This window comes from Balaenoptera musculus, chromosome 9, assembly GCF_009873245.2.
Source record: "Balaenoptera musculus isolate JJ_BM4_2016_0621 chromosome 9, mBalMus1.pri.v3, whole genome shotgun sequence".
Taxonomy (NCBI): Eukaryota; Metazoa; Chordata; class Mammalia; order Artiodactyla; family Balaenopteridae; genus Balaenoptera; species Balaenoptera musculus.
The window spans coordinates 98,091,210-98,118,727 of NC_045793.1; the positions used below are offsets into that span (position 1 = coordinate 98,091,210).

The 27,518-nt window shown below is 50.3% G+C and overlaps 1 protein-coding gene across 13 annotated transcripts in view; it reads right to left on the reverse strand.

Moving 5' to 3' along the window:
* CAMK2B (calcium/calmodulin dependent protein kinase II beta) overlaps window positions 1-27,186 on the reverse strand; it is a 94,672-nt gene extending 67,486 nt beyond the window's left edge. For 5 of the 13 annotated variants that reach the window (XM_036863301.1, XM_036863300.1, XM_036863305.1 and 2 more), the window contains exon 1: window positions 26,992-27,185. In XM_036863301.1, coding sequence (XP_036719196.1) covers window positions 26,992-27,056 — 65 coding nt within the window. In that variant the 5' untranslated portion in view covers window positions 27,057-27,185. Of the gene's footprint in view, window positions 1-26,991 lie in introns of all 13 variants that reach the window. The other 8 variants (XM_036863310.1, XM_036863309.1, XM_036863306.1 and 5 more) reach the window with 4 other exon arrangements.
* Window positions 27,187-27,518: the final 332 nt, after the last annotated feature.

Consider the following 27,518-nt stretch of genomic DNA (forward strand, 5'->3'; position numbering starts at 1 on the left):
TGGCATTCTCCCTGTGTGTCTCTGCCCAAATTTCCCCTTTTCATAAGGACACAGTCTTACTGGATGAGGGCCCACCCTCCACCTTAACTAATTACATCTACGCAACCTTATTTCCAGATGAGGTCGCATTCTGAGGTATGGGGGTTAGGAGTCAACATCTGAATTTTGAGGAGACACAATTCAACCCATAGCACATGCTGACCCCCAACTCTGCCTTATGGAGTCTGCCACTATGTGTACCAAACATTTCCCAAATGATCATCATCAAATATTAGCTCCACAGGATGTTCACAGATGTTAGGTACAAAGGGGGTTCTGTGGGCAAAAAAGTTTAGAAACCAGTAAGTTAAAATGTTTTCCTTCCTTCCTTCCTTCCCTCCTTCTTTCCTTCCTTTTTTACTGCAGGACTTCCCAGGGCCTTTAACATGGTCATCTGTACTGTGAATTTCCAACCAGTGAGTATGAGGTACAGGCTTTCCCTGATTTCTTTGACCAGAGAAATCTCTTTTTTTTTTTTTTTGGTTTTCATTGTTTTACTTTTATTTTTTTTAACATCTCTATTGGAGTATAATTGCTTTACAATGGTGTGTTAGTTTCTGCTGTATAACAAACTGAATCAGCTATACATACACATACATCCCCATATCTCCTCCCTCTTGCATCTCCCTCCCACCCTCCCTATCCCACCCCTCTAGGTGGTCACAAAGCACCGAGCTGATCTCCCTGTGCTATGCGGTTGCTTCCCACTAGCTATCTATTTTACATTTGGTAGTGTCTATATGTCCATGCCACTCTCTCACTTCGTCCCAGCTTCCCCTTCCCCCTCCCCATGCCCTCAAGACCAGAGAAATCTTTACCCAAACAAGTCTCAACTGGGCCAAGAGCCGGGGGCAGGGAGGGCTTCTAGTCTAAGGGCTCAACTCCGAATGCATCCACCAACAAAGAAACAAATGGCCAGTGTGGGACAGAAACGCCACCTGAGGACACCCCCCCAAACACAAGAACAGCAGCGCTGCCCACGGAGTCTGTGGGTGCATCTCAGATGGAGGAAACCCCAGCGTGGCCCCCTCTTCTCCCTGCCTGCCCCTTGGAACAGGGCACCCAGGCCACGGCGGCAGCTCCTCCCATCGGAAGCCCCCTCCCCAACCACGCGGGCATCAAGGTCCCCCCACTGCCCTCCTCCCAGACACCCTGGGGAGCAGGGCTTCATCTGGAAGAGCCAAGAAGGTCAGCTCAGAGAGCACGTTTTCTTCCATTTCTGACAATGCTGAGAGCAGGTGGAACGCTCCGTGAGCAGAGTGGGGAGCCGTGTCCCGACCACGTAAGGCTTATGACAAAAGGCACCCTACATCCTAATGAGATTTAGATATCAACGACCACAAAGGGTAATCCTTTCACATTTCTCATGCGTTCACGTCATCATTGTTACTTTATACAGTCACGTAAAGTTTGTGCGTCCTACACAGATGAGAATAGCCCGACTCTGACGCTTGTCCATGACACCGTGTTGCTCTTAAACCTCTCGGGCCTCACACCCCACACGGTCACCCTCAGTACCGCCCAGATCCACCACCCCTCCCCGCCATAGCGGGGTCGCCTGAGTCCCCGTTCCACCGGGTACAGACATGCTTGAGAAGCTTCCTGGAGGGCTCAAGGCAGCAAAGCCAACAGGAACAAGAGGGTGGGCACCAGCCCAGGGGACACAGTGGGATGTGAAGGAAGTGGGACTCACTGGGATTACTGAGTGCATACAGAGTTATTGTTTGGGGTGATGAAAAAGTTCTGAAAATGGGTAGTGGTGACGGTTACACAATACTGTGAATATACTTGATGGCACTAAACTCTACATTTAACAATGGTTAAAATGGTCAATTTTATGTTATGTATATTTTACCACAATGAAAAAAAAGTCAAAGGATGGAGAAAGATATACCATATTGATCTCAGACAGAGCAGACTTGAGCAAGGAAGGTTACCAGGGCCAAAGAGGGATTTCACATCATGATAAGGGGGTCATTTCTCTAAGACATAACAATCCTTAGCATGTATACCCCCAGCAGCAGAATGACAAACTACATGAGGCAAAACTGAAAGACCTGTAAGGAAAAGTAGGTGAATCCACTAGTACACTTGGAAACTCCAGCACCCCTCTATCAGAAATGCACAGACCCAGCAGGCAGAAATTTGGGAAGGACACAGTGGAACTGAAAAGCACCATCTATCAACTGGATGTAATTAACATCTAGAGATGACTTCATCCAACAACAGCAGAACACACATTCTTCTCAAGCTCACGTGAACTTTCACTAAGATAGAGCACATTCTGGGCCATAAAACACCCTTAACAAATTTATAAGAAAAGAAATAATACAAAGTATGCTCTCAGATCACAATGGAATTAAATTGGAAATGGAAAACGAACAGATAGCTGGAAAACCCCAAAATACATGGGGATTAAACAACATACTTCCAAATAACACAAGAGTCAAAGAAGAAATCTCAACAGCATCACCTCTTGGGTAAGGAGGCTAATAATAGAGGGATATGAATCAGGGAAAAGGTCAGTGGGTCAAGTTTACCTTCTTGTCCTGGGTTTTTAGGTGCAGGGGTGTTTCACATTATTTTTTAAATGGAAAATCTTCTACGTGTAATATTTTACAATTTACAAACATTTAAAAATAAAAACTGTGGAATAAATTACACAGTAAAATAAAAAAGAAGAAATCTCAAAAGAAAATTTTAAACATTTTAACAAAATGAAAATGAAAATAAAACTTATCAAAATTGTGGAATGCAGTAAAAAAAAAGTGCTTAGAAAAAAATTATACCATTGAATGCATATATTAGGAAAGAAGATTTTAAAATCAATAATCTAAGTTTCCACCTTAGGCGACTAGAAATACGAAGAGCAAATTAAGTTCAAAGTAACCAGAAGAAAAGACATAATAAAAGTTAGAGCAGAAATAAATGACATTGAAAACAGGAAATCAACAGAGAAAAATCAGTGAAACCAAAAGCTGTTCTTTGAAAAGATCCATAAAGTTGACAAGCCTTTAGCCAGGCCAAGATAACAAGAGAGAGGACACAAACATCAGAAATGAAAGAGGGGCCATCACTACTGATCCCTTGGAAATTAAAAGGATAATAAAGAAATACTATGAACAACTCTATGTCCACAAACTTGATGAAACCTAGATGAAACGGACCAATTCCTTGAAAGACACAATTTGCCAAAACTCTCACAAGAAGAAATAGACCAGAACAACAAATACTGTATTATATCGTTTATGTGTGGAATCTAAAAAATAAAACAAACAAATGAATATAACAAAACACAGATTCACAGATATAGAGAACAAGCTAGTGGTTACCAGTGGGGAGAAGGAAGGGGGAGGGGCAAGATAAGGGTAGGGGATAACAAACTACTGTTTATAAAATGGATAAGTTACAAGGATATACTGTACAGCACAGGGAATACAGGGAATACAGCCAATATTTTATAAGAACTTTAAATGGAGTATAATCTGTAAAAATTCTGAATCACTATATTATACACCTAGAACTAATATAATATTGGAAATTAACTGTACCTCAATTTTAAAAAGTAAAAAAAAAATAAAATAGACAATTTGAATAGACCTATACCTATTAAAGAAGTTGAATCAGTAATAACATTACAAGAAAACTACAGATCAATATTTCTCACGAACATAGATGCAAAAACTCGCAACAAAATATTAGCAAATTGAATCCACCAATGTATAAATAGAATTATACGCCATGACCAAGTAAGATTTATCCCAGTTGTGCAAGCCTGGCTGGTTCAACATTTGAAAACCAATTAATGTAATGTATTACATCAACTGACTTAAAAAGAAAATCACATGATCATATTAATAGATGCAGAAAAAGCATTTGACAAAATCCAACACCCATTCATAATAAGAACTCTCAGCAAACTAGGAATAGAGGGGAACTTTCTCAACTTGATAAAGAGCATTGTATTAGTCAACTCAGGCTGATAACAAAATATTATAGACCGGGTGGCTTAAACAAGAGAAATTTATTTATTTTCTCATAGTTCTGGAGATTGGAAGTCCAAGATCAAGGTCCGGCAGGGTTTGGTTTCTTATGTGAGCTCTCATCTCTTGACTTGTAGGTGGCCACCATCTTGCTGTGTGCTAACCTGGCCTTTCCTCAGTGCGTACGTATGGAGAAAAAGCAAAGTGTCTGGTGTCTCTTCCTATAAGGACACTAATCCTATCAGATCAGGGCCCCACCGTTATGACCTCTTTTAACCTTAATTACCTCCTAAATAACCAATCTCTAAATACAGTCACATGGGGGGGTAGGGCTTCAACCTATGAATTTGGGGGGGCATACAATTCAGTCCGCAGCAAGCATTTACAAAAAACCTACAACTAACATCATATTTTTGGTGAGAAAGTAGGTGCTTTTCCTCTAAGTTCAGAAACAAGGCAAGAATGTCCCTTCTCACCACTCTTTTTCAACATCATACTGGAAGTCTCAGCTAATGCAGTAAGACAAGAAAAGGAAATAAAAGGTATACAGACTGGAAAGGAAAATATAAAACTGTCTTTCTTCCCAGATGATATGATCATCTATGCAGAAAATCCCCAAAGAATTGACCAAAAAACTCCTGGAACTAATAAATGATTATAGCAAGGTTGAAGGACACAAGATTAATATACAAAAGTCAATTTCTTTTCTATATATCAGCAATGAGCGAGTGGAATTTGAAAGTAAAAACACAATACTATTTACATTAGCACCAAAAAATGAAACACTTAGGTATAAATCAACAAAATATGTACAAGGTCTATACTGATGAATGAAATCAAAGAACTAAATAAATGGAGAGATATCCCATGCATGAATAGGAAGACTCGATATTGTCACAATATCTGTTCTTTCCAAGTTGATCTATACATTCAATGTAATCCTAATCAGAATCCCAGCAAGATATTTTACGGCTATCGACAAACTGATTCTAAAGTTTATGCGGAGAGGCAAAAATTGCTTCTCGGCCTTTTGGCTAAGATCAAGTGTAGCAGACAGAGAGGCAAAAGACCCATAATGGCCAACACAATATTGTTGAGAAGAAGAAAGTTAGAGGATTGACACTACCCGACTTCAAGACTATAAAGCTACGGTAATCAAGACGGTGTGGTTTGGTAAAAGAATAGACAACAGATCAATGGAACAGAATAGACAGCCCAGAAATAGGCCCACACAAATAGTCAACCAATTTTTGACAAAGGAATAAAGGCAATTCAAGGAAGAAAAGATTGTCTTTTCAATAAATGGTGCTTGCTATGGACTGAACGTTTGTGTCCATGCCCACCCCCGGCCCCCCACCACCAAATTCATATGTTGAAATCCTAACCCCAATTGGACAGTATTAAGAGGTGAGGGCTTTGGGAGGTGATTAGGTCATGAGAGCAGAGCCCTCATTAACAAGACTAATGCTTTATAAAAAAGACCCCAGATAAATCTTTCCATCCCTTCTGCCATGTGAGGACACAGGGGAAAGATGACCATCTAGGAAGCAGGTCTCACCAGACCCTGAATCTGCCAGAGCCATGATCTTGGACTTGAAGTTCCTAGAACTGTGAGAAATAAATATTTGTTGTTTATAAGCCACCCCGTTTATGGTATTTTGGCTATAGCAGCCTGAACAGTCTAAGACAGTACTGGAACTACTGGACATGCAGATGCCAAAAAATGAATCTAGACACAGACCTTACACCTTCCACAAAAATTAACTCAGAATGGATCATAGGCCCAAATGTAAGATGCAAAACTATAAAAGTCCTAGAAGGTATCACAGGAGAAAATTTAGGTGACCTTGGGTTTGGCAATGACTTTTTCAGATACAACACCAAAAGCATGATCCATGAAAGAAAGAATTGATAAGCTGGGCTTCATTCGAATAAAAAACTTCTGCTCTGTGAAAGATGGGGTAAGCAAATGAGAAGACAGGCCACAGATGGGAGAAAATATTTGCAAAACACATATCTGATTAAGGACTTGTATCCAAAACATACAAAGAACTCTTAAAATGCAACAATAATAAAAAGCACAACCAAACAACCTGATTAAAAATAGGCCAAAGACCTTAACAGACACCTCACCACGGAAGGTATACAGATGGCAAATAATCATATGACAAGATGCTCCTTATCATATGTCATCAAATCCAAATTAAAACAACGAGATACCACCGCAAACCTATTGGAATGGACAAAATCCAGAACACAGACACCACCACGTGCTGGTGAGGATGTGGAGCAACGGGAACTCTCACTCACTGCTGGTGGGAATGCAACATGGTGCAGCTGCTTTGGGAGACAGTTTGGCAGTTTCTAACAAAACTAAACATACTCTTACCATATGATCCAGCCATCATGCTCCCTGGTATTTACCCAATGGAGTTGAAAACTTATGTCCATACAAAAGCTTGCACACAAATGGTTAGAGTAGGTGTATTCATAATCGCCAGAACTTAAAAGCAACCAAGACATCCTTCAGTAGACTGAATGGATAAATAAGCTGTGGAAACTCCAGACAAGGGAATATTATTCAGCACTAAAAAGAAATGAGCTATCAAGTCACAAAAAGACATGAAGGGAACTTAAATGCATGGTACTAAGTGAAAGAAGCCAATCTGAAAAGGCTACACACTGTATGATTCACAACTACATGACATTCAGGAAAAGGCAAAATTATAGAAACAGTAAAAAGTGGTTGTCTGGGGCTCTGGAGGATGGGAGGGGATGAATAGAGGCGCACAGAGGATCTGAAATACTGTAATGATGGATGCATGACATTATACCTTTGTCAATCATGTAGAACTGTGCAACACAGAGTGAACCCTATGGAAACTATGGGCTTCAGTTAATATTAATGTAGGAATGTTGGTCATCAATTGTAACAAGTGTATCACGTCTGAATGCAAGTGAGATGGTTACAGGAAAGGGAACTGGGGCCTGGCTGTGAGGTAAATATGGAAACTCTCTACTTTCCATCTGATATTTCTGTAAACATAAAACTGCTCTAAAAAATAAAGTCCATTAGGTTTTTTTTTAAGTATAAAGAGAAAACAAAGCATCTTTTTAAGACAGGGGTGGGAGTTGGGGGATTTTTTAACCACATGCAGAAAAGCATAAGGAGGGACTTCTCTGGTGGTCCAGTGGTTAAGAATCCGCCTTCCAATGCAGGGGACGCGGGTGGTCAGGGGCACTAAGATCCCACATGCTGCGGGGCAACTAAGCCCGCGCGCCACAACTACTGAGCCCACGCACTCTAGAGCCCGCGAGCCACAACTAGAGAGAAGCCCGCAACAACAAAAGATCCCACATGCCACAACTAAGACCCAACGCAGCCAAAAAAAAAAGAAAGAAAGAAAGAAAAGCATAAGGAAAATTCCGGTATATCTGAGTCACACTGAAACCTTGACACCCCAGCGCGACCAAGGATGTGCACAGGGTGAGGAGGATGCTGGGGGTGTCACAGACTCTCCAGATCTGATAGCACCGGGGACCACCCTCTACAGCTTCCAAAGTGTCTGCCCCTGGGCTCTCAGGACCCCTGTGGTAGATAGGAAGGGTGAGGGCACCAAATGCCTTGCTGAGCTCACGGCACTGTGGGTGGCAGAGCCAAGACCTAAACGCAGACACCCCTCTGCACCCTTCCTGCACATTCGCCTGTCAGGTGCCCTCTGTTGGCTCAGAAAGAATAGGGGGTTGGGCGGGAATAGATGGAATATTCCAGTGGGGGCGGAGCAGGAGCAGCTGAGTCTGGGAAGCTGAGCCAAGCAGAAGTCTAGCAGCGCCACCCCAGCATGCAAAGGAGGGGCAGGGGGCTTGCGGTCTGAGCAGGGGCTCAGCTGCCAGGGCTCCTTCCGGGTCTGGCTCACAGGCTGGCTCTTACTGGCTACAGAAAACCAAACGTTGTGGTTGATGTCATGCTGGTAGCTTGATGTTTGACATGACGGGGGTATTTACACCACAGGGATGGGCAAGCACTATGGGTCAGGGTCCCCCCAGCCCACCAGCCCAGTTGTTAACGTTTATCAGGCGCCTCTAGAAAGGGGACCACGACGGCGAACGCCACCACTCCCCCCCGCTCTGTGGATGGGGTGCAGTGTGGAGGAGGGGTGGGGTGGATGAGATCCTGGCCAGGCCAGAGGCTTGCTGGGGGCGGGTGGTCCAGGCTGTCCCAGGGGACAAGAGAGAGAGGGCCCCTGGGCAAGAGCTGGTCTCCGCTGAGGACTCCCCTCAAATCCAGCCTGCCGCGTGCAGCCTCTGTGGGCACACGCCATTTCTGGGCTTCCTGTAGGACCAGGCTCACGTCTGTGTGCTCCTCACTCTCGCCCACCCCTCCCTCCCCCATGCCGTGTGGGTGTCTGTCTCTCTCCTTCTCCACCCTTCTCTCCAGTACACTCTTCAGTAGCAACGACACTGGGCCCTGCCCCCCCTCCCCAGAAGCCATGGAGATGACCCGAGTACTGGGTTTGCATTAAGCAAAGGCCAAAATAAGGACAGAGGTGGGACAGGAGGGCAGGAAAGCCCCAGCACCACCCTGGACCCCTCGGTGCCCGGTGCCCCTTCCTCCCACCAGGCCAGGGCACGGCCTGCGGGTCAGACCCGGCGGTGCGGCCTGCGGTGGCCTCTGCAGAGGCTGGGGCGCAGCTAACAGGAGCGCTATGGGCCTGCTTGGCCCCTGGGGCGGGGCACTTGCTGGGAGGACAACCGGAGAAGGAGCAGGAGGAGGGGGGTGAGCAGGGCCTCCGGCAGCTGGACATCTCAGCCCGGGCTGGGGGATGAGGCGCCCGCATCTCTGGAATTCCTCTCTTGCCTACGCTGTGGGGCCTCAGCCCTTCCCCGGCCCACCCACACCCAGGGCCTCTGTTCATCAGCTTCAGGAGAGCTGAGCCCGGAGAGACTGATCGAGGTAGCCTCATCAGCCCATGGGCCACCTGGAAGAACCGTCTCATGTCTGAAGCCCAAGGTGAACTCAGGAACAAGCGAGCACTGGCTCTGGTTTAATTTCTATTCTTCATGTTTTCATGGGTTGAAAGAACTTCCATTTCATTTTCTGTGAACTGCCTGCTTACACCCTTCATCCGTATTTCAGTTGGAATTTTGGCTCTTTTCTTATTGACCTGTAGGAGCTCTTTATATGTGAAGGCAACCCCCACCCCTTCGCCACCTGCAGCCCCTGTGGCCCTGTGTGTTACATGCTCAGGAGAGAGGGAGCAAGGCATGCTTTTGTTTGGCCCCTAAGATAAACTTGGAGCCTTCAAGGGCAGCACTTGTGTCTGCTCCTGTTTGCCCCCAGAATCCTGACAGCACGGGATTCCAGCTTGTCAAGGGAAGCTGGCAATGATCTGGGGGCCGGGGACGACGTTGGGATGGACAGGAAGGTCTCACCAGGCCTGGAGGGGCCCGGGGTTCCCACTACCCTGTGTGCAGGTGGCACCCCACTCGGGGCCCTCGTCCTGGATCTCTTGCCCTCCTCTCCTCAACCCTGGCCCCGTGCCCCGCCTGGGGTGCCTACACGTCCCCCTCGAGTGCCCACCAGGCAAAAATCAACTCACCCTGAATTATCAGAGACCAGGGACCACAGAGGTTGCCGGAACCGTTATTGACTTTTCCTCTGTTTTCCATCGTGAAGAGCCAGCTCAGAGAGAGGGCCCTGGACCGTCCTGGATACCCACAACCATCCTTGTTCCAGCCATCTGGGGCGCTCTGGACAAAGCCGGGGTGTCACATCATGGGCCTCCCTTCTACTGACACTTGGACAGAGAGCACCAAGCCATTTCACCAGCAAATGACTGCAAACACTTTGATATTTTCACAAGCATGAACATGTTATGGGAAGGAAGCGAATTCACCTCGATTATAAAGATGACAGAACAGTGTGGTGATGGAGGTGCTCAGCTGGGGGACTCTGGGAGCTGCCTGCCCGCCCACCTCACCCCAGAGATGCAGAGACCTGATGCCTCTCCACAGGGGTGCTGCAGGATGTTGAGAAGTCGTGCATGTGAACCCTGAGATTTCTGTTCCAAAAGGAAAACTGCAGTTGGGAATGTCAGAGAGAACCCCCCAAGGCCAGAGGCCAAGGACACATGCCCCCCCCCCGGGATCTGTCCATGGTCAGCTGCCCGCCACTGACGGCCAGGCCAGGAGGGCCCAGGAGGGCCCAGCAGAGGCACCGAAGGAGCTGGTACAGGAGGTTCCGACAAGGAGCAGCTCGCACTTGCTGATCTGGGGCGGATGCTGGGGTCCAGGTCAGCCCACTCGCCCACCTCGGGCTCAGGGTGACTGTCCTGATCTGGGGACACTGACATCACTTCCAGGTCACCGTGCTCTTAACATGGCCCCCCAGAACCTGAGCCCAGGGCCCGCCCCAGCTGTACCCCCATCTGCCACCTTCACACTCAGGGGCCACCCTGGATGGGGACGGAGCCCGGCTCCAGTCTCCACATCTGGGATGCACCCAGCACAGCTGGAAGGGCCAGTGCGCCCCGGAAAGCAGCCCAGTGGCTGCCCTCCCAGTGCGACCGTGGATGGACCTGAGGGCCGATTCGGGTCACAGGACAGGTGATGCACACCCAGCCGCAGCGGCCGGGGACGGTCCTCCCAGCCCGGGTCTGTGAGCGAGGGGCCCGCGGAGCCGCCTTCAAAGGCAGCTCTCCAAAGCCGCATCCATCCCCCTCGTCACGGTGCCAGGCAGTCACCGACAGGGACAGCACTGAGTCAACCCCCCGGGGGCCTGAAATCACTGCTGAGGTCACGCAGCTCACGGAGGACAGACGGAGGAGGAGGGACACCGACCGGAAGGTTCGGCGGCCCTGGCAGGAGGCAGGGCATGTGGGCGGCGTGACAGCAGCACCGCCTGCCGGGACAGGTGCTCCAAACAGAGACCGCGACGCGCCACCCGCAGTGGCCCAGACCCGAGGGCATCTGGAGCTTAGGACAATGGGCTTCGTGGCCATTTGATTCTTTTTTTCCTGCAAGGTGTGTATCCATTAAAGCTCTAGGGGTTTGTTTTTGTTTTGCGTTTCAGGTCAATTCGACTCCATCCCCCTTAAGTTTTATTCTCCGGGAATGCAGATACCTGTGTGATGGGCCTATGGACCCCCAAGCATCTGACAGGTGAGCTTTGTGGCAAGTCTCAGAGGAAGGAAGTGGGGTTTCCACAGAGCCAATTCGTGGAGACATGAGGGACCCCACAAAGTCATTTGACCAACCCTCCTGGTTTATAGAGGGGGAAACTGAAACCAGAGAGGTTACATGGTGGCCCAAGGCCACACAGCGCAGTGTTGAGAAGCCGTGACCAGCGGGAGGAGACCATGTATTCTGTTCTTTAAAACAGCCACAAGAGGGACTGCCCTGGCGGTCCAGTGGTTAAGACTTCGCCTTCCAGTGCAGGGGGTGCGGGTTCGATCCCTGGTCGGGGAGCTAAGATCCCACATGCCTCGCAGCCAAAAAACCAAAACGTAAAACAGAAGCAATATGGTAACAAATTCAATAAAGACTTTAAAAATCATCGACATCAAAAAAGTCTTTAACAAAACAATAAATAAAATTTAAAAAATAAAGAAAATAACCACAAGAGCCAAAGTCCATTGACAGGTGAATGGGATAAGCAAAATGTGGTCCACCCACACAATGAAATATCATTCAGCCTTAAAAAAGAAGGAAATTCTGACACATGCTACAATATGGATAAAACTTCAGGACATTATTATGCTCAGTGAAATAAGCCGGACACAAAGGGACAACCGCTGTATGCTTCCACTTGCATGAGGTACTCAGAGTAGCCAACTTCAGAGACAGAAGGTAGGATGGTAGGTGCCAGGGGCTGGGGGGAGGGGATGGGGAGTCAGTGTTTAATGGGGACAGAGTTTCAGTTTTGCAGGATGAAAACATTCTGGAGATGGATGGTGGTGATAATAACACAACAACGTGAATGTACTTAATGCCACTGAACTGCGCACTTTAAAATGGTTAAGATGGTAAGTTTTATGTTATATATATTTTACCACCAAAAAAAAAAATCTCCTGGTAGGATATGCAGCCGTATCTCTAAGAAATCATTAAGAAAAAAATGGAAGAAATTGGTAACTTGTCATGCTGACTTTAAAATCAGGCTTTTGGGCTTCCCTGGTGGTGCAGTGGTTGAGAATCCGCCTGCCAATGCAGGGGACACGGGTTCGAGCCCTGGTCTGGGAAGATCCCACATGCCGCGGAGCAACTGGGCCCATGAGCCACAACTACTGAGCCTGCGCGTCTGGAGCCTGTGCTCCGCAACAAGAGAGGCCGCAATAGTGAGAGGCCCGCGCACCGCGATGAAGAGTGGCCCCCGCTCGCCGCAGCTGGAGAAAGCCCTCGCACAGAAACCAAGACCCAACACAGCCGAAATAAATTAATTAATTAAAAAATTAAAATTAAAATCAGGTTTTTAAAAAGAGCGCCTTTGGAACCACATGACAAATCAAACCTTAACCTCTGCTGACAAACAAGAAAAATTTAGAGAAAAAAAAGCATAACAATCCCAGAAAGAAAGCCATGAGCTGAAAGGGACGAGCAGCTGTCATGGGCCCAGTCAGGGCCCAGGCACAGGCAGGGTCGCCGCTCTGCGGGTCAGGCCGCGGCAGAGACCACCCACAGGAGACGACTGCCTCACCCATGGGTGCCCTCCTCACCCCACCCCGCCCTCCTTGGTTTGGGCACAGAAAAGTGGCCGGACCACAGTGCCAACCACACTGCACTGGGCGTCCTGGAGGGCCCCCTCTTCGGTTCTGAGCTGTGTCCTCCTTAATGGTCACCCTGGCCCCTCCTCCCCCGACCTCCCAGCCCCAGGCCCCAGAGACAGTGCAGGGAAAGCTGAAGTGTCAGAGGCCTCTGGCCCTGGGGTGGGACGCAGGGCAGCCGTGCACGGGCTCTGCCCTCCCTGCCCTGCCCTGGGAAGGGTGGCCACGTGGCCGGCTCCCTGCACTGCGTGCGTGACTAACCTCATGATGACACACCCCTTTCACAGATGAGGAGACTGAGGCTCTAAGAGGTGACCCTCCCTAGACCCTGCCCAGGGGTGCAGCACCGACCCAGCCTCCCCGTCTCGGCACACTCTCGACTGTCCCCTCCTGCTGGGAAGGACCCACCTTGCTGCCTCTGCCGCACAGAGCCCAGGCCTCAGTGTCCACTCGTCCAGGAGCCCCAGGCTGATTTGGGTGCAGCGGGTGCAGGGGGGTCCACGCAGACTGCGCCCCAGTGGGGACCGAGGCTGAAGACCCCACGCACCCTGAGAGGTGAGAGCACAGAAGTCCCCAGCAAAGCCGAGCCCTGGCCCCCCACCCAGTGCCAGCGCCAACCGTCCCTCGGGGCGGAGGGACACAGGTCGTGGGAAAGCAGAGGGGAGCGGAGCTCAGACGACAGCTCAATCCAGAGGGAGGAATCACCTGCATTTCAGCGCGGAGGAGCCTGAGGATGGGGAGGTAGGAGAAGGCGTCCCCAAGACAGCATCAGGAGAGACCCCTAAGCATCCTTTAAGTGAGGGGAGAAAGGAGAGGAGAAGGGGAACGGAGGGACCAAGCCAGCCCCCCAGCCTCTGCTCCACGGGGTCCCACCAGCCAAATGGGGGGAAGGCCCGTCGGTCACCACACCAGGAAGAGCCTGGGCACAGCTGAAGGAGGAAGGAAAGAAAAGTCTAAGCTTGAAGTGGAAAAGAGAGGTTAAACTCCCCCAGGACAGGCCATCCTCGGCAGCCTGCCCCGCAGGCAAGCGGTCAAGACGAGCATTTGTTCACGGATCAGAAAATAAAAATGGAGGGATACGAACGCGCCCACTCTCAGGCCTGAATTGTGAAAAGCACCGCCTTTCAGGGACCACGCTCTGCGCCCCAGAAGTCTCACTGCTGCTCTGAGGCACGCCCCCCAGAGTTGAGAGGCCACAGACCCTCGAGGAAGGAAAGAGCACAGATGAGGAGACACCAGGGCCCAGCCCACGCTGGAACGACGGGGACACGGGAGCCCTGGCTTCAGCGCCCAGGCTCCGGCCCAGGAGTCTTGGATGGGACAGTCCCGAGGGGGTCACTGAGGACAGAAGCAAGTGGAGCCCTGGCATGTGGGGCAACGCCAGGGGCAGAGCTCGGAAGCCAAGGCACCTACTGGTCCCTAGAAGTGGGACCCCGAGCTTGAGGCATTAAGCTTGCATTGAGGTGGTGTCCTCCCCGACACCGGTCTTCACAAGGCGCTGGAGGACCCTCACCCCATGTGGCACTTGTCTGCTGGGTTCCTGGCCAGGCCCTGCTCCTAGGGGCTCACGGGTTCCTGGATCTGCCTCGGCCAGGGAGCTAGGGACGAGGCCAGCGGGGGTCACAGCCCAGCCCAGAAGGTGCCCCAGGGGACAGAAAGAGTGGGAGACACGGGAGCCTGGGGAAGGGGCCTAAGGAGAAGAGGAGGTAAGGAGAGGTGCGGGGAGGAAGGGAGAAAGAAGGGCGAGCACCCAGCCGAGGCGGTGACGGAGGTGTGCGGGTCCGGGAAGGAGGAGACCAGACGTCCCAGAATCACGGAGCCCGGGGTTCGGGGTTTGGTCTCCACCCACACTCCAGCCCTTCCCGTCACTGCCAATCGCGCTGATAGCCTGTCCCCTTCTGCCACGCACGCCCGTCACCACACCCGCTGGGACCCACCACTCCTGCTCCCAGAGGGGCCTCACCCTCCAGCACCCATCCTGGCACAAACCCCTCCCCCAGTCAGGGCCAGGAGAGGGGCGCGAGGATGGTGCCTTCCGGAACTGTGTCCAGGCGCACGATCCAGGCCGGGGGCAGGGTGGGGATGCGGCCTCTTGTGTCCCGCCATGGCCTTGTGTCCACTCTGAGACCACTCTGGACCCAAAGCCAGTCCAGACCATGGTAAATGAAACACCAGGACTTGGGGGAGTAAGAGGAGAGGTTTGCGGGTATCCCCTCCTGGCCTCTCACCCCCTGCTGTCTGTCCCACGCCAGTCTCCAGCCTCCAGCTCCCAGGCGGCTCTCAGCGGCTTCTGGGCACAGTGACAGGTGCCCCAGTGTGAGACAGAGCGAAGGCTGGGGCTAAGGAACACGGGGGATGGCTCACTGCGGCTTGGCCTTGGCGCTTTGGACCCTGCCCTCAGGCACCACAAGCCATAATGTACTCCATTTCTTTTTATGCACGAATAATACTCCAGTGTGTGGATATAACACATTTTCTTTATCCGTTCATCAGTTGATGGACATTTCAGTTGTTTCTACCTTTTGGCTATTGTGGATAATGCTGCTATGAACAAGTTTCTGTGTGGATATATGGGTTTTTTTTTTCCACAAGATATTGAATATAGTTCCCTGTGCTATACAGTAGGTCCTTGTTGTTTACCTATCTTATATATAGTAGTGTGTATCTGTCAATCCCAAACTCCTAACTTATCCCTCCCCCACTCCTTTCTCCTTAGGTAACCATAAGTTTGTTTTCTGTGTCTGTTAATTTTCTTTCTGTTTTATAAATAAGTTCATTTGTATCATTTTTTAAGATTCCACATATTCCACATACGTAATATCATATGATATTTGTCTTTCTCTGTCTGACTGACTTCACTCAGTATGACAATCTCTAGGTCCATCCATGTTGCTGCAAATGGCATTATTTCATTCTTTCTTATGGCTGAGTAGTATTCCATTGGATATATATGTGCCACATCTTCTTTATCCATTCATCTGTTGATGGACATTTAGGTTGTTTCCATGTCTTGGCTATTGTAAATGCTGCTATGAACACTGGGGTGCATGTATCTTTTCAAATTAGAGTTTTCATCTTTTCCGGGTATATGCCCTGGAGTGGGATTGCTGGATCATATGGTAGCTCTATTTTTAGTTTTTTAAGGAACCTCCATACTGTTCTCCACAGTGGCTGTATCCATTTACATTCCCACCAACAGTGTAAAAGGGTTCCCTTTTCTCCACACCCCCTCCAGCATTTATTGTTTATAGACTTTTTGATGATGGCCATTCTGACCAGTGCGAGGTGATACCTCATTGTAGTTTTGGTTTGCGTTTCTCTAATAATTAGCGATGTTGAGCATCTTTTCATGTGCCTATTGGCCACCTGTATGTCTTCTTTGGATATTTGTTTTCATATCTCTTGGGTACATACCTAGGAAGGGAACATTTTGAGGAACTGTCAACTTGTTTTCTGTAACAGCTGCACCATTTTACATTCCCACCAGCAGTACATGAGGGTTCCAACTCCACATCCTCACTGATCCTTGGCACTGTCTGTCTTTTTGATTCTACCCATTCTAGTGGAAGTGAGGTGGGATGTCATTGCGATTTTGATTTGCATTTTCCAAAGATGTTGAGCATCTTTTCGTGTACTTATCGTCCATTAGTATATCTTTATTGGAGAAATGTCTATTCAGGTCCTTTGCCCATTTTTGAATTGGGCCATTTGTCTTTTTTCTGTTAGGTAGTGAGTTCTTAAAATATTCTAAATATAAGTGCCTTATCAGATATATGCTTTGCAAATATTTTCTCCCATTCCATGGGTTGTCTTTTCACCTTCCTGATGGTGTCCATTAAAACACAAAAGTTTTTTAATGTTAATTAAGTCCAATTTATTTACTTTTCTTTTGTTGCGTGTGCTTTATGGTGTTGTACCTAAGAAACCGTTGCCAAACCCAAGGTCACAAAGATAGCTTCCTAAGTTTTCTTCTAAGAATTTTATGGTTTTAGCTCCTATAATTAGGTCTATGAGCCATTTTGAGATAATGATGTTGAGCATCTTGTGTGCTTACTGTCCACTAGTACATCTACTTTTGTATCTGGTGTTAGGTAGGGTTCCAACTTCATTCTTTTGCGTGCGGATATGCAATTGTCCATTGGTTGAACGGACCCTTATTCTTTCCCCATTGAATTGTCTTGCCATCCTTTTCAAAAAATCAACAGACCATTGATGTATGGGTTTATTCTAGACTCTCAATCCTATTCCACTGATCTATATGTTTATCCTCTTGCCACACTATGCCTTTATGCCAGACAATACCCACTCTGTCTTGACTGCTGTAGCTGTATAGTTAGTTTTGAAATTGGGACGTGTGAGTCCTCCATCTTTGTTCTTTTTCAAGATCATCTGGCTCTTCTGGGTCCCTTGCAGTTCCATATGAATTTTATTTTTACTTATTTTTTTTAAAGGCAGCTGAGGGACTTCCCTGGTAGTCCAGTCCGTAAGACTCCACACTCCCAATGCAGGGGGCCCGGGTTCGATCCCTGGTCAAGGAACTAGATGCCCGCATGCGGCAACTAAGAAGTCCACATGCTGCAACTAAAAGAGTCCACATGCTGCAACTGAAAGATCCCGCATGCCACAACTAAGACCCGGTGCAGCCTAAATAAATAAATAAATAAATAAATAAATAAATAAATAAATAAATAAATAAATAAAGGCAGCTGAAATTTTGATAGGTATTACACTGAACTTGTAGATCAACTTGGAGTGTACTGCCATTTTAACAATATTAAGTCTTCAGATCCATGAACATAAAATGTCTTTCCATTTATCTAGATCTTCTTTAATTTTTTTCAACAGTAGTTTGTAGTTTTCAACATTCAACTCTTGTATTACCTTTTGTTAATTTCTTACTATGTATTTTATTCTTTTAGACTATTGTACTAAATTGCTTTTCCTATCTTTATTTTGGGATTGAACATTGCTAGTATAATGAAATATAATGGATTTCTGTATCTTGCCCTTGTATCTTGCAATTTTGCTAAATTCATTTTTTAGTTCTAGTAGCTTTTTCAGGGATTCCTTGGGATATTCTCTATACAAGATCATGATATCTGTAAATAGAGGTAGTTTTACCTATTCCTCTCTTATCTGGGTGCCTTTTATTTCTTTTTTTTTTTTGCCTAAGTGTCCTGGCTAGAACCTCCTGTACAATGTTGAATAGAAGTGGAGAGAGCTGACATACTTGATTGTTCCTGGTCTTAGGGAGAAAGCATTCAGTTTTTCACCATTAAATATGTTAGCTGTGGGGTTTTCATAGAGGCACTTTATCAAGTTGAGGAAGTTCCTTTCTAATCCTAGTCTGTTGAGTGTTTCTAGCAGCAAAGAGTATTAGATTTTGTCAAATGCTTTGTCTGCATCTATTGAAATGATCATATAGTTTCTTTGTTTATTCTGTGAATATGGCATATCACGTTGATTGAATTTTGTGTCTTGAAACAACTTTTTATTCCTGGGATAAATCTTACGCGCTCATAATGAACCCTTTTTATATGCTGCTAGTTTTGTTTTGCTAGCATTTTGTTGAGGATGTTGCATGTATATTCATAAGGAATATTGGTCTGTAGTTTTCTTAAGATGTCCTTGTCTGGTTTTGGTATCAGGGTAGTTCTTGGCTTCACAGAATGAGTTGGGAAGAATCCCCTCCTCTTCTATTTTTTGGAAAAGTTTTTGAAGGAATGGTATTAATTCTTCTTTAAATGTTTGATAGACTTTACCAGTGAAGTTATCTGGGCCTGAGGGACTTTTCTTTGTAGGACATTTTAAAACTTTTAATTTATTAATTAATCTCTTTAGTTGTTATAAGTCTACTCAGATTTTCTATTTCTTCTTGAGTCAATTTCAGTCGTTTGTGTCTTCCTAAGAATTGGTCTGTTTCATCTAGGTTATCTCTAACTTGGCACACAATTGTTCATAGAATTCCCTTATCGTCTTTTATTTCTATAAGATTAGTTGTAATGTCCCCTCTTTCATTCCTGATTTTAGCGATTTGAGGCTTCTCTCCTTTTCCTTGGCCTGACCACCTTTTTTATAACTACAACCTTCCTAACTGGCACTCCTGAGTTTCCTTAATTATTCCCAGAGCAGAAGTATTAATCACCTAAGAACCTGATCATATAATTTGTTTAATGTTTATTACCTGCCTCTGCCACCAGTATAAGCTCCATGAGGGCAGGCACCCTCGATTTTGTTCACTAACTGTTTCCTAAGCACCCAGAAAATGCCTGGCAAATGATCAGTGTGCAGGCAGACTTGCTGAATGTGCGAAGAGCAAAAGAAACCAGAAAAGTTGCAAATAGTAATAATAATGATAGAAATGACCTTGAAACTCTAGTTGTGCGCTGTCCAATACAGTAACCACTGCCTACACGCAGCCCTAAGAACTTGAAACGTGGCTGGTCCACACTGAGATGTGCCGTATGTGTAAAACACACAACGGATTTCAAAAACATAACACTTTTTAAAATATAAAATAGCTGAACAATAATTTTTGTATTGATTACATGTTGAAATAATATTTTGGATAAACTGACTTAAATACATATACTATTAAAGTTCTTTTCACCCGTTTCTTTGTTTAGTTTTTTGTTAAGTACTAGAAAAGTTTGAATTGCACTTGTGCCTGACCTTTGTGGCTTAAGTTTTGTTTCTTCTGGACAGGCCTGCTCCAGGTGACTTGGATAGGGTCAGGGGGTAATTTCGTTGAGTGTTCAGAAAAAGGAAGGCAAATTCCAAACGCGTGGTCAGGTGAGGCTCTCACAGAGCCCAGAGAGGGAGCAGGCATGGGGGCCTGGCCTGGGGTGCGAGGCTCCTGCAGGATCTGTGTCTGCGCTGCCCACTGGATCACCACCGTCCTCCTCGTGTCTGATACAGCTGTTCTGAGGTGGGGTCTGCCAGGTGCAGCCGCGGGCTGGGACCCACCGCCCTGATCGCCTTCTTCAGCAGGTGCAGCTCCTAACTAGACCGGAGTTCTTCACCCAGAAAGCCCTTAACAGACGGCCTGGATCGAAACAACGGCTTTGAAAATCAGGCTGCACCTCAATGTACAAGAACAAAAGCCACGTGAAGAACTTTATTAAGAGACGGGCAGAATGCTGCAGACCCCTTGGCATCAAGCTCCGTGGCCAGCACCTAAGTCATGCCACCCTTCGTCAGGTGACAAGACAGATGGCCACTCAGGCCGCGCATCTGAGGACCTCCGAGACCACCAGCACCTTCTTCCCCCAGCCACCTACAAGGCTCCATCTTTTAGAGGGTGACACGAAGCCACTCTGTTGGGCGCCTACTGTGCACTGGGCATGCTTCTAAGCCCTGAAATTCAGCGTGGGCTGAGTGACAGGAAGGCAGGGGCTGCCCCTCGGCTCCTCGCTGAAAACGGGCACCGACTTGGATGTGCCCGACGCCATGGCGGGCGTTACATCCGAGGACAGGACACGCTTCCCGTTTCGTGGTAATGGTCACAGCATCTCTTCCCCCCAGTGCCCCCTGGCTGCTCATAAAGCGGGGAAAGGTGGTAGTTCTCAAATTAGGCCCGTAGAACAGCGTGGGTTATGCGTCCTCCAAAAAAATGTTCTTAAATCTATGCCCGGCTATTGCCAATCTGTTCCAGAATTCAACAAATGCTTGTATCTGGCTTAACAAAGAATCATAACTTCAGTTATTTTAGGATCATTATGTCAATGCTAAAAGAACTATGTCCACCAGGAGTTGCGGCCACTGAACGATCTGGTGACCCTCTAACCTAGGAGACAAAGGCCACCAGAAAGTTAGGCACCTAGGAGCACCACTAGGATGTCTTCATTTTAAATAGATTTTAAATAGATTCAGATCCTTATATGAATAAAATATACATTTCTATGTAACATGCCAGTATGATAATTTTTGGAAAACCAAGTTATACATAATGCATTTTTACGTTTCTACACTAACAAAGTGACTTGCAGCTGTGAAAGATGCTTTAAAAATAACCAAATCAGATTCCATTTTGAGGGGAGGGAGAGAGAGGGAATTAAACATTTCGAAAATATATTTGACATCTCCAGAAAGGCCACGTCTCTTGCCGTGGACCAGGTGGCCACAGAGAGCAGTGGGAGGGACAAGATGTTTCCAAGGAGCAGACGCCGTTCATGTCACCTCCCCTTGGTCTTTCTTTTTCTTTTTTTTCCCTTTCTTTTTCCCCCTTGGTCTTTCTTATTAAAGCACTTGGTAAATTCCAGGCAGCTCAGTATGGGCTCTCTAAGGGAACCATCTCTGCTAGAATTTCGTTTTAAGTAGAAGAAAGAAAATCCGACATGGCATCTCTCTCCCCTAGGCTCTTGGGGGATCCCCCAAATTAAAAAAAAAAAAAGGAGGGGAATACGGTCTTGGCTTCTTTTTGAACAAGACCCCTGTGCCCCACCAAGAACAAAAGTGTTCCTTCATCCACTACGATCATGCGTTCCTGATAACCCTGGGAGCCCCAATTTCAAACACAGCATCCTCTCTTCCCTCTGTCGTGCTTGTCATGGGGCCCCATGTTTGGTTTTAAAAATATGGCACCACCTATACACCCATCTCTGCTTCTAGGAGAACTGGCAGGCCCTTAGCTGTAAGAAAAGTCCCTCTGACATGGAGGGATCATCATGAAAAAGTGTTAGAGGCAAACGAACTGCAGAATCACAAATATGGCGACTGCATCCGTGTTTTTAAAACCATACATGTGACGTGTATAATTGTGAGTATACATACCTGCGTCTATATACACACACATATATCCTTATACTGACATTAAAATAGACAGTCCAGGGCGCTTCCCTGGTGGCGCAGTGGTTGAGAATCTGCCTGCCAATGCAGGGGACACGGGTTCGAGCCCTGGTCTGGGAAGATCCCACATGCCGCGGAGCGACAAGGCCCACGAGCCACAATTGCTGAGCCTGCGCGTCTGGAGCCCGTGCTCCGCAACAAGAGAGGCCGCGATAGTGAGAAGCCCGCACACCGCGATGAAGAGTGGCCCCCACTTGCCACAACTAGAGAAAGCCCTCGCACAGAAACGAAGACCCAACACAGCCAAAAATAAATAAATAAATAAATAAATAAATAAAATTAAAAAAAAAAAATAGACAGTCCAGGTTCCTCTGGGGGATGAGGAAACTTGAGGGTAGAAGTCACATTTACTGCACAAACTTATGTATTGGTTTTTCTTTATAAGATACTCTCCTTGTTGTCTGTTTAATCAATAAAATAAAATTTCAAGCCTTGCCGGCCTCAAATGGGAACAGTGTTGGTTGTCACAGAGGGATGACCAAAGGAAATGACGTTTTTACAAAAAGGAACCGTAGGGTAGTGCCTTTGTGCTGGAAAAGCACAAAGAAGGCTTGGTGAGCAGCCTGCTAAGGACAGGTGAGGCCCTGAGGAGCCCAGGGTCAGAGGAGACCACAAGCAGGCCATGAGTCAGCCAGTGGAATAACAGCATTTTAAAAACACAGAATGGAGTAGGGTCATGAGCTTCTGAGAGAAGCAGAAGGTGGATTCCAGAGTCAACTGCCTGGATTCAAAGCCTGGCCCCGTGTGGAGCTTCTCTGAGCTTCAGGCACCTCTTCTGCAAACTGGGAGTGATCACGGTACCTATTTCACAGATCAAGCACCTTAATGTAATAAGCACCATTTAACTGTTACCAGCAGAGAAAGAGTGCAAGTCGCAAGCGCAAGATATATTCTTAGCTCTCAGCAAAGTAGGTTATGGTATAAAAATACCGTTCAATAGTAACTAAACTAGCCTCACCTTCATGTGCATCTCACAGCAGCCTCAACATGTGCGACTTCTTCTCTAAATACCCTACATTAGGCATCCAGACTCCAGCGCTGGGGGCCAGCCTAGCAGACAGAGACCACCGGGTTCACTCACCCCTTCCTCACACGTGCAGGAGACCCCACTGTGGGCAGGACCTGCCCCCCACCTTGGTGTCAGATGGTGCCAAGTGACAGGGGAAGACAGAAGTGGGGAGAGGTTGAGTGGGGCAGGAGGCGGGAAGGGGGCAGGGGGACCTCGCTGAGCAGCCAGGGGGATGACCTGTGTGGCCATCAGAGGAGGAGGGAACAGCACTGGCAAAGGCCCTGGGGCAGGAAGCACCCAATGTGCCCGAGGGCGGAGAAAGCAAACACGGCGATTCCTCCCCCACCTGAGTCCTGTCTTCCCTGGCAACCAGGCTTCGGAGCTCAGGAGGCTCACAGTCGATTTGCTCTGAATTTCCTGAGTTTATCTATTAACTACTTAGCAGGCCGCTCGCTAGTTGAGAGGACGCCGAGAAAGCACGGAAGGCCGATGGCGATTCTCCCGGCGAGGGGTCACCCTCCGGGACAGGACCTGCTCTCCCCCGACTGGGGCACGCTGGATGGAGCCAAGGGCATGCCAAGGTCAGCTCGGGGCCTAGCTGAGGTTCGGGGGAAGCTGGGAGGGACAGGGGTGCCCTGGGCTGGAGGTGGGGGCCTTCCCGGCTGCCAGGGCAAGTTGCCCACCCTTCCTGAGCTGCAGTTCTATACCTATAAAATGGGGGGAGAGGGGAGGGGGGATTCCCCGGCAACTCGAATCAAATAAAATCAAATGTTCGAAGTGATGCGCCCCTCAGAGGTTGTTACAACCTTCCGCCAAGGGGAGGGAGGTCCATGAACCCCTGAATTATATCCAAAGCCGTGTGGGAGCTGCTTTCTCCCCGGGGGGAACCACTCATATTTTAAAGGGGATGACTCCCCAAAGTGGAAGCTTTGGGAGCCTGAACACAAAATGCAAGACTGCTTCCTACCCAACAAACAGCCAGACAAATCAGGCTGGCACCGAGCCCGGGGAGGGGGCCGGAGGGAGTGGGCCCAGGGGAGCCGCAGAGAATACCCGGACCCCCGCTGGCACCCCCAGCAGGAGGGACAAACCCTAGAGAAACCCTCACACCTGCGCGCCAGCAAACCCGCTGCAGGAGTGGAAGAGAGAAACGCTGGAAACACCGAGACTGCCATGAGGAAGGGAGCACGACGTACTACAGATACTACGGTCACTACACACCAGCAGCAGCGAAAGGTCAGAATGTGTCCCCATGCACAGATGCCCAGAAGACTAAGCTAGGTGAAAAAGCAAGTTCCCAAATTTTTATGTAAAGTTTAAAGAAAACACACCAAAGAATCCTATGTATTAGTTGGCGATCCTTCTATCTGTGCGTAAATGAAGCAAAAAGAGTCTGGCAGGATAAATTCCAAATGCATGACAGTCGGTTTGGAGGACAATGGTTCCTTAACATTTCTTTGTAACACTTTATTTCTTACAATTTAAAATAAAGGACTTAAAGCCAAAATGACAAAAGAGGAACAGTTTCCAAGTCCCGGTAGAAGAGACACAAGTGTTTGTTTTACTACTCCTGGAAGTTTTTTTCCATTTAAAAAAAATCTATCCAATATGGAAACATTTTAAACCATGTTGCTAGCCCGTCCGTGTTGGGCCGAGGGCTTCACCGCCCTGACCTGTGACTGTCTGGGGCTCAAGGTGACTCTTGACCCAGGACTTAGGCCTCCAGGCTGGTGTCGGGGAGCCCTGCCCTGGCCGGGCAAGGAAGGGCAGAGCCCCAGAAAAGAGCTCCTCCTGGCCCTCGGACCCGATGCCCAGGTCCCCAGGGAACGATCCCACACAGAGGCAGCAGTGGCGAGGGTGGGACAGGTGGAGAAGGGGACAGGGCAGGGAAGGGACAGGCCGGTGACCGCGTCATGAGAGCAGCTGTGGGCCTGTGGCCCGGCCCTTCCCGGGCAGGGAGTTTAGTGTTGCCTGACTGGTGCCAGGGGCTGCAGCTTTAAATAAACTTGGACGCATCCACCTGGGCCGGGAAGCAACACCAACTGTGCCTCAGGCCGGCCAGGCACTGTCAACAACCACCGACATGGCCACTGCAGACCTCAGCCCCGGGCGGAGACGCTGGCCTGAGTGCCTAACCCTCCCTCCTGACCACCTGCCCCGCTGCAGCTCACCCTGCACTGGCCCAGCCTCCTCCCCCGCCCCGGACGCCCCAGCAGGGCTGTGACAGGCCCCTGGGCATCCCACACTGGGCCTGGTGCCTGGGGGCCCCGCCAAGGGGTGCTGGGCTGGCCCAGCTGGTGGGGTGTCTTCCCCTCCTCTCCCAGGCCCCTGGGCCCCCCGACAGCTAGGCTTCCTCACCCACTCCCCCTCCAGGCCCCCAGCTCCCTTCCCGCGGCTGCTCACGTTCCTGCCGACTGGAGAGGAGCCTGGCCTCCACTGCAGGGTCCGCCACCCCTCCCGGCCTCCCCGAGGGCAGCCCCAAGGACCTCCATACCCCAGTGTGGGTGTGGACGGCAGCGACAAGAATAACCAGTCGCTGCTGCTGCTGGAACCAGAGGCCCGAGGTTGGTCTGACCACCCTACAGGGCCGCTGGCCCAGGGAGAGTCACAGAAAAGCGAAGGAGAGGTCAGCAGAGCCAGCTTCAGGTTGAGGAGACGGGGTGAACGGGAAGAGGCATTTCTGCCAAAGGGCCAGAGGGCGCCTGGTGGGAGGGCCTGGGCACAAGCAGAGAAACGACAAGAAGGTCCCCTAGAACGGGGTAACCTTCCCCCCACTGCTGCCCTCTGCCTCGGACAACCACCTGCTCCCACCTGAGGACCACCAGCCCGTCGCCTGTCCTCACAGGCCTGCTCCCAGACATACCCCGGAAGCTTCCTCAGGGCCTCCGGGATGCACACAGTTTGTGTGCTGGACCCCTTCTCGGCTCTCCAGGTCCCCCTGCCTTGGGGACAGGCACTCAACCAGCCCCTACCTGAGGGAAGGGAATTTTGGGGTCCCCAGGGCCCAGCCTTGCCCGCACCCTGCCATGGGCTTTCTCCACTCCACCCCACTCCCTCAGCACCCCCCAGGCCTAACTGGCATCGTCCCCCACGTGCAGGGAGAACTGGGGAATTCACACCCCCCCCCCCCGCACTCCTCCCAGCTCGCGCCCACAGTTATCAGTGATCGGCATCCCTCGCCAACACAAGGTATCACCACAGACGTTTCTTAATAAAAGGAAAAAAAAGATCTGCCGCTGGATGAGTAAGAGGAAACCTCGCCAGCGCCCCTTCCACGGGGGTGGGCTGGAGGAGGATGGACGAGAACGGGGCTCTGTCCGCGCCGGGCTGGAGCCAGGGCTTCAGGAGTTCTGGAGCCGGACGTGGAGATGCCAGGTGCAGCCACCCTGATGCACAGAGTGGAGACCCGCAGGCCAGAGAGGAGCCGCCGACCCGCTTCGGGGTAGAGCCCGGCGGCAGAGGCAGGTCTAGGGCCCTACACGGCTCCTGCTGGCGAGCAAAGCCCAGGAGCCACCTGTTCCCCGGTGAGGCCCTACCTGAAACGAGCTTTCAAAGTCCCTCCCATCACCTCCCCGCAAACAACTCTCCAGAATCCAGCCCCCACCTGCCTCCATGACCCTGAAGCCCAACAGGCTCCCACCTCACGCCCTCATCTTCACCCCAGTGACCTGATCCAAGCTCCCTGACCTCAGCCCCCAGCTCTCCAGACTCCTCTTTCCAGAAGGATCTGGGGGAAAATCCTCCAGAACCCCGATTCCCCTGGGCACCCACAGCAGAGGCTGTTCCCACGCGGCACGGAGCGCAGCTGGCACCCCCCGCGCGGATGGAGCCACGCGGAGAAGCAGGCGCAGAGCAAGTCCTGCCGCCCCCGCGCCCAGCCGCTTGTTGGGGGTGGGGACAGCACGGCTCGCGCCGGGGACGACCCTCCCGGCTAGGTCCGCCCCCTCCCCCGCGCTCCAGGCCCCGCGGCCGCCCCCGCGCGCCGCTCCTCTCCGACCTCCGGCCGCCAAATGCGTCACGTCTGCCGGGCGCTCCGGGGACACCTGCTGCCGCCCCCGCTGCGCCGAGCCCCGCGCCTCAAGCCGGGGCCTCCGGCCGGGCGGTCGCGCTGGACAGGGCCCGGCAGGGCCGCGCGCGCCGAGGTCCGGCGGCTGGGCCCCGGGGGCCCGGGGGTCGGGGCCGCGCGGGGCCGTGCGCTCCGGGCTCGGAGCCGGGAGGAGCCGGGGTCGCGCGGGGCCGCAGTGCACCCGGAGCCGGCGGCGCAGAGGATCTGTGTCTCCAGGGTCCCGGCCCTCGGAGCGCGGCGCCCTCCGGGGTCCCCGGCCCGGCCCGCACGCGCCGCGGCTCTTACTTGCCAATATCCTCGTAGAGCTGGTACTCGTCGGTGAAACGGGTGCAAGTCACCGTGGTGGCCATGGCGGCGACGGACGGGCTTGGCGTGCGCTCTGCTGCGCTCGGGCGGCGGCGACTCCGGCTCCCGCTCGCGGGCACGGCGGCGACACGGGAGCGGGCGCGGGCGACACCTCGGCTCGCGGCGCCGAGCGGGGGCCGGGCTGGGCTGCGCCGGGCGGCGAGCGCACGCGAGATCTGCGCGCTCCGTGCCCGCCAGGAGCGCGCCGCACACCTACGCGCGGGGAGCGCGGGCGACGCTGTCAGCGCCGCCGCCGCGCCCGCCCCGCCCGCCGCCCCCTGCACGCTCCCCGCGCCCGCAATCTCGCCCTGCACTCGCACCCGCACACGCACCTGAGCCCTGCACCTACAGCGGCGCCCGCGCCCTGCACACGCTCTCGCACCCACTCCTGCTCCCAGCATTCGCACCCGCGCCCTGGCCCTGCACATGCTGCGCTGGCACCAGCACCCGCGGCCATGCGCCTGGGG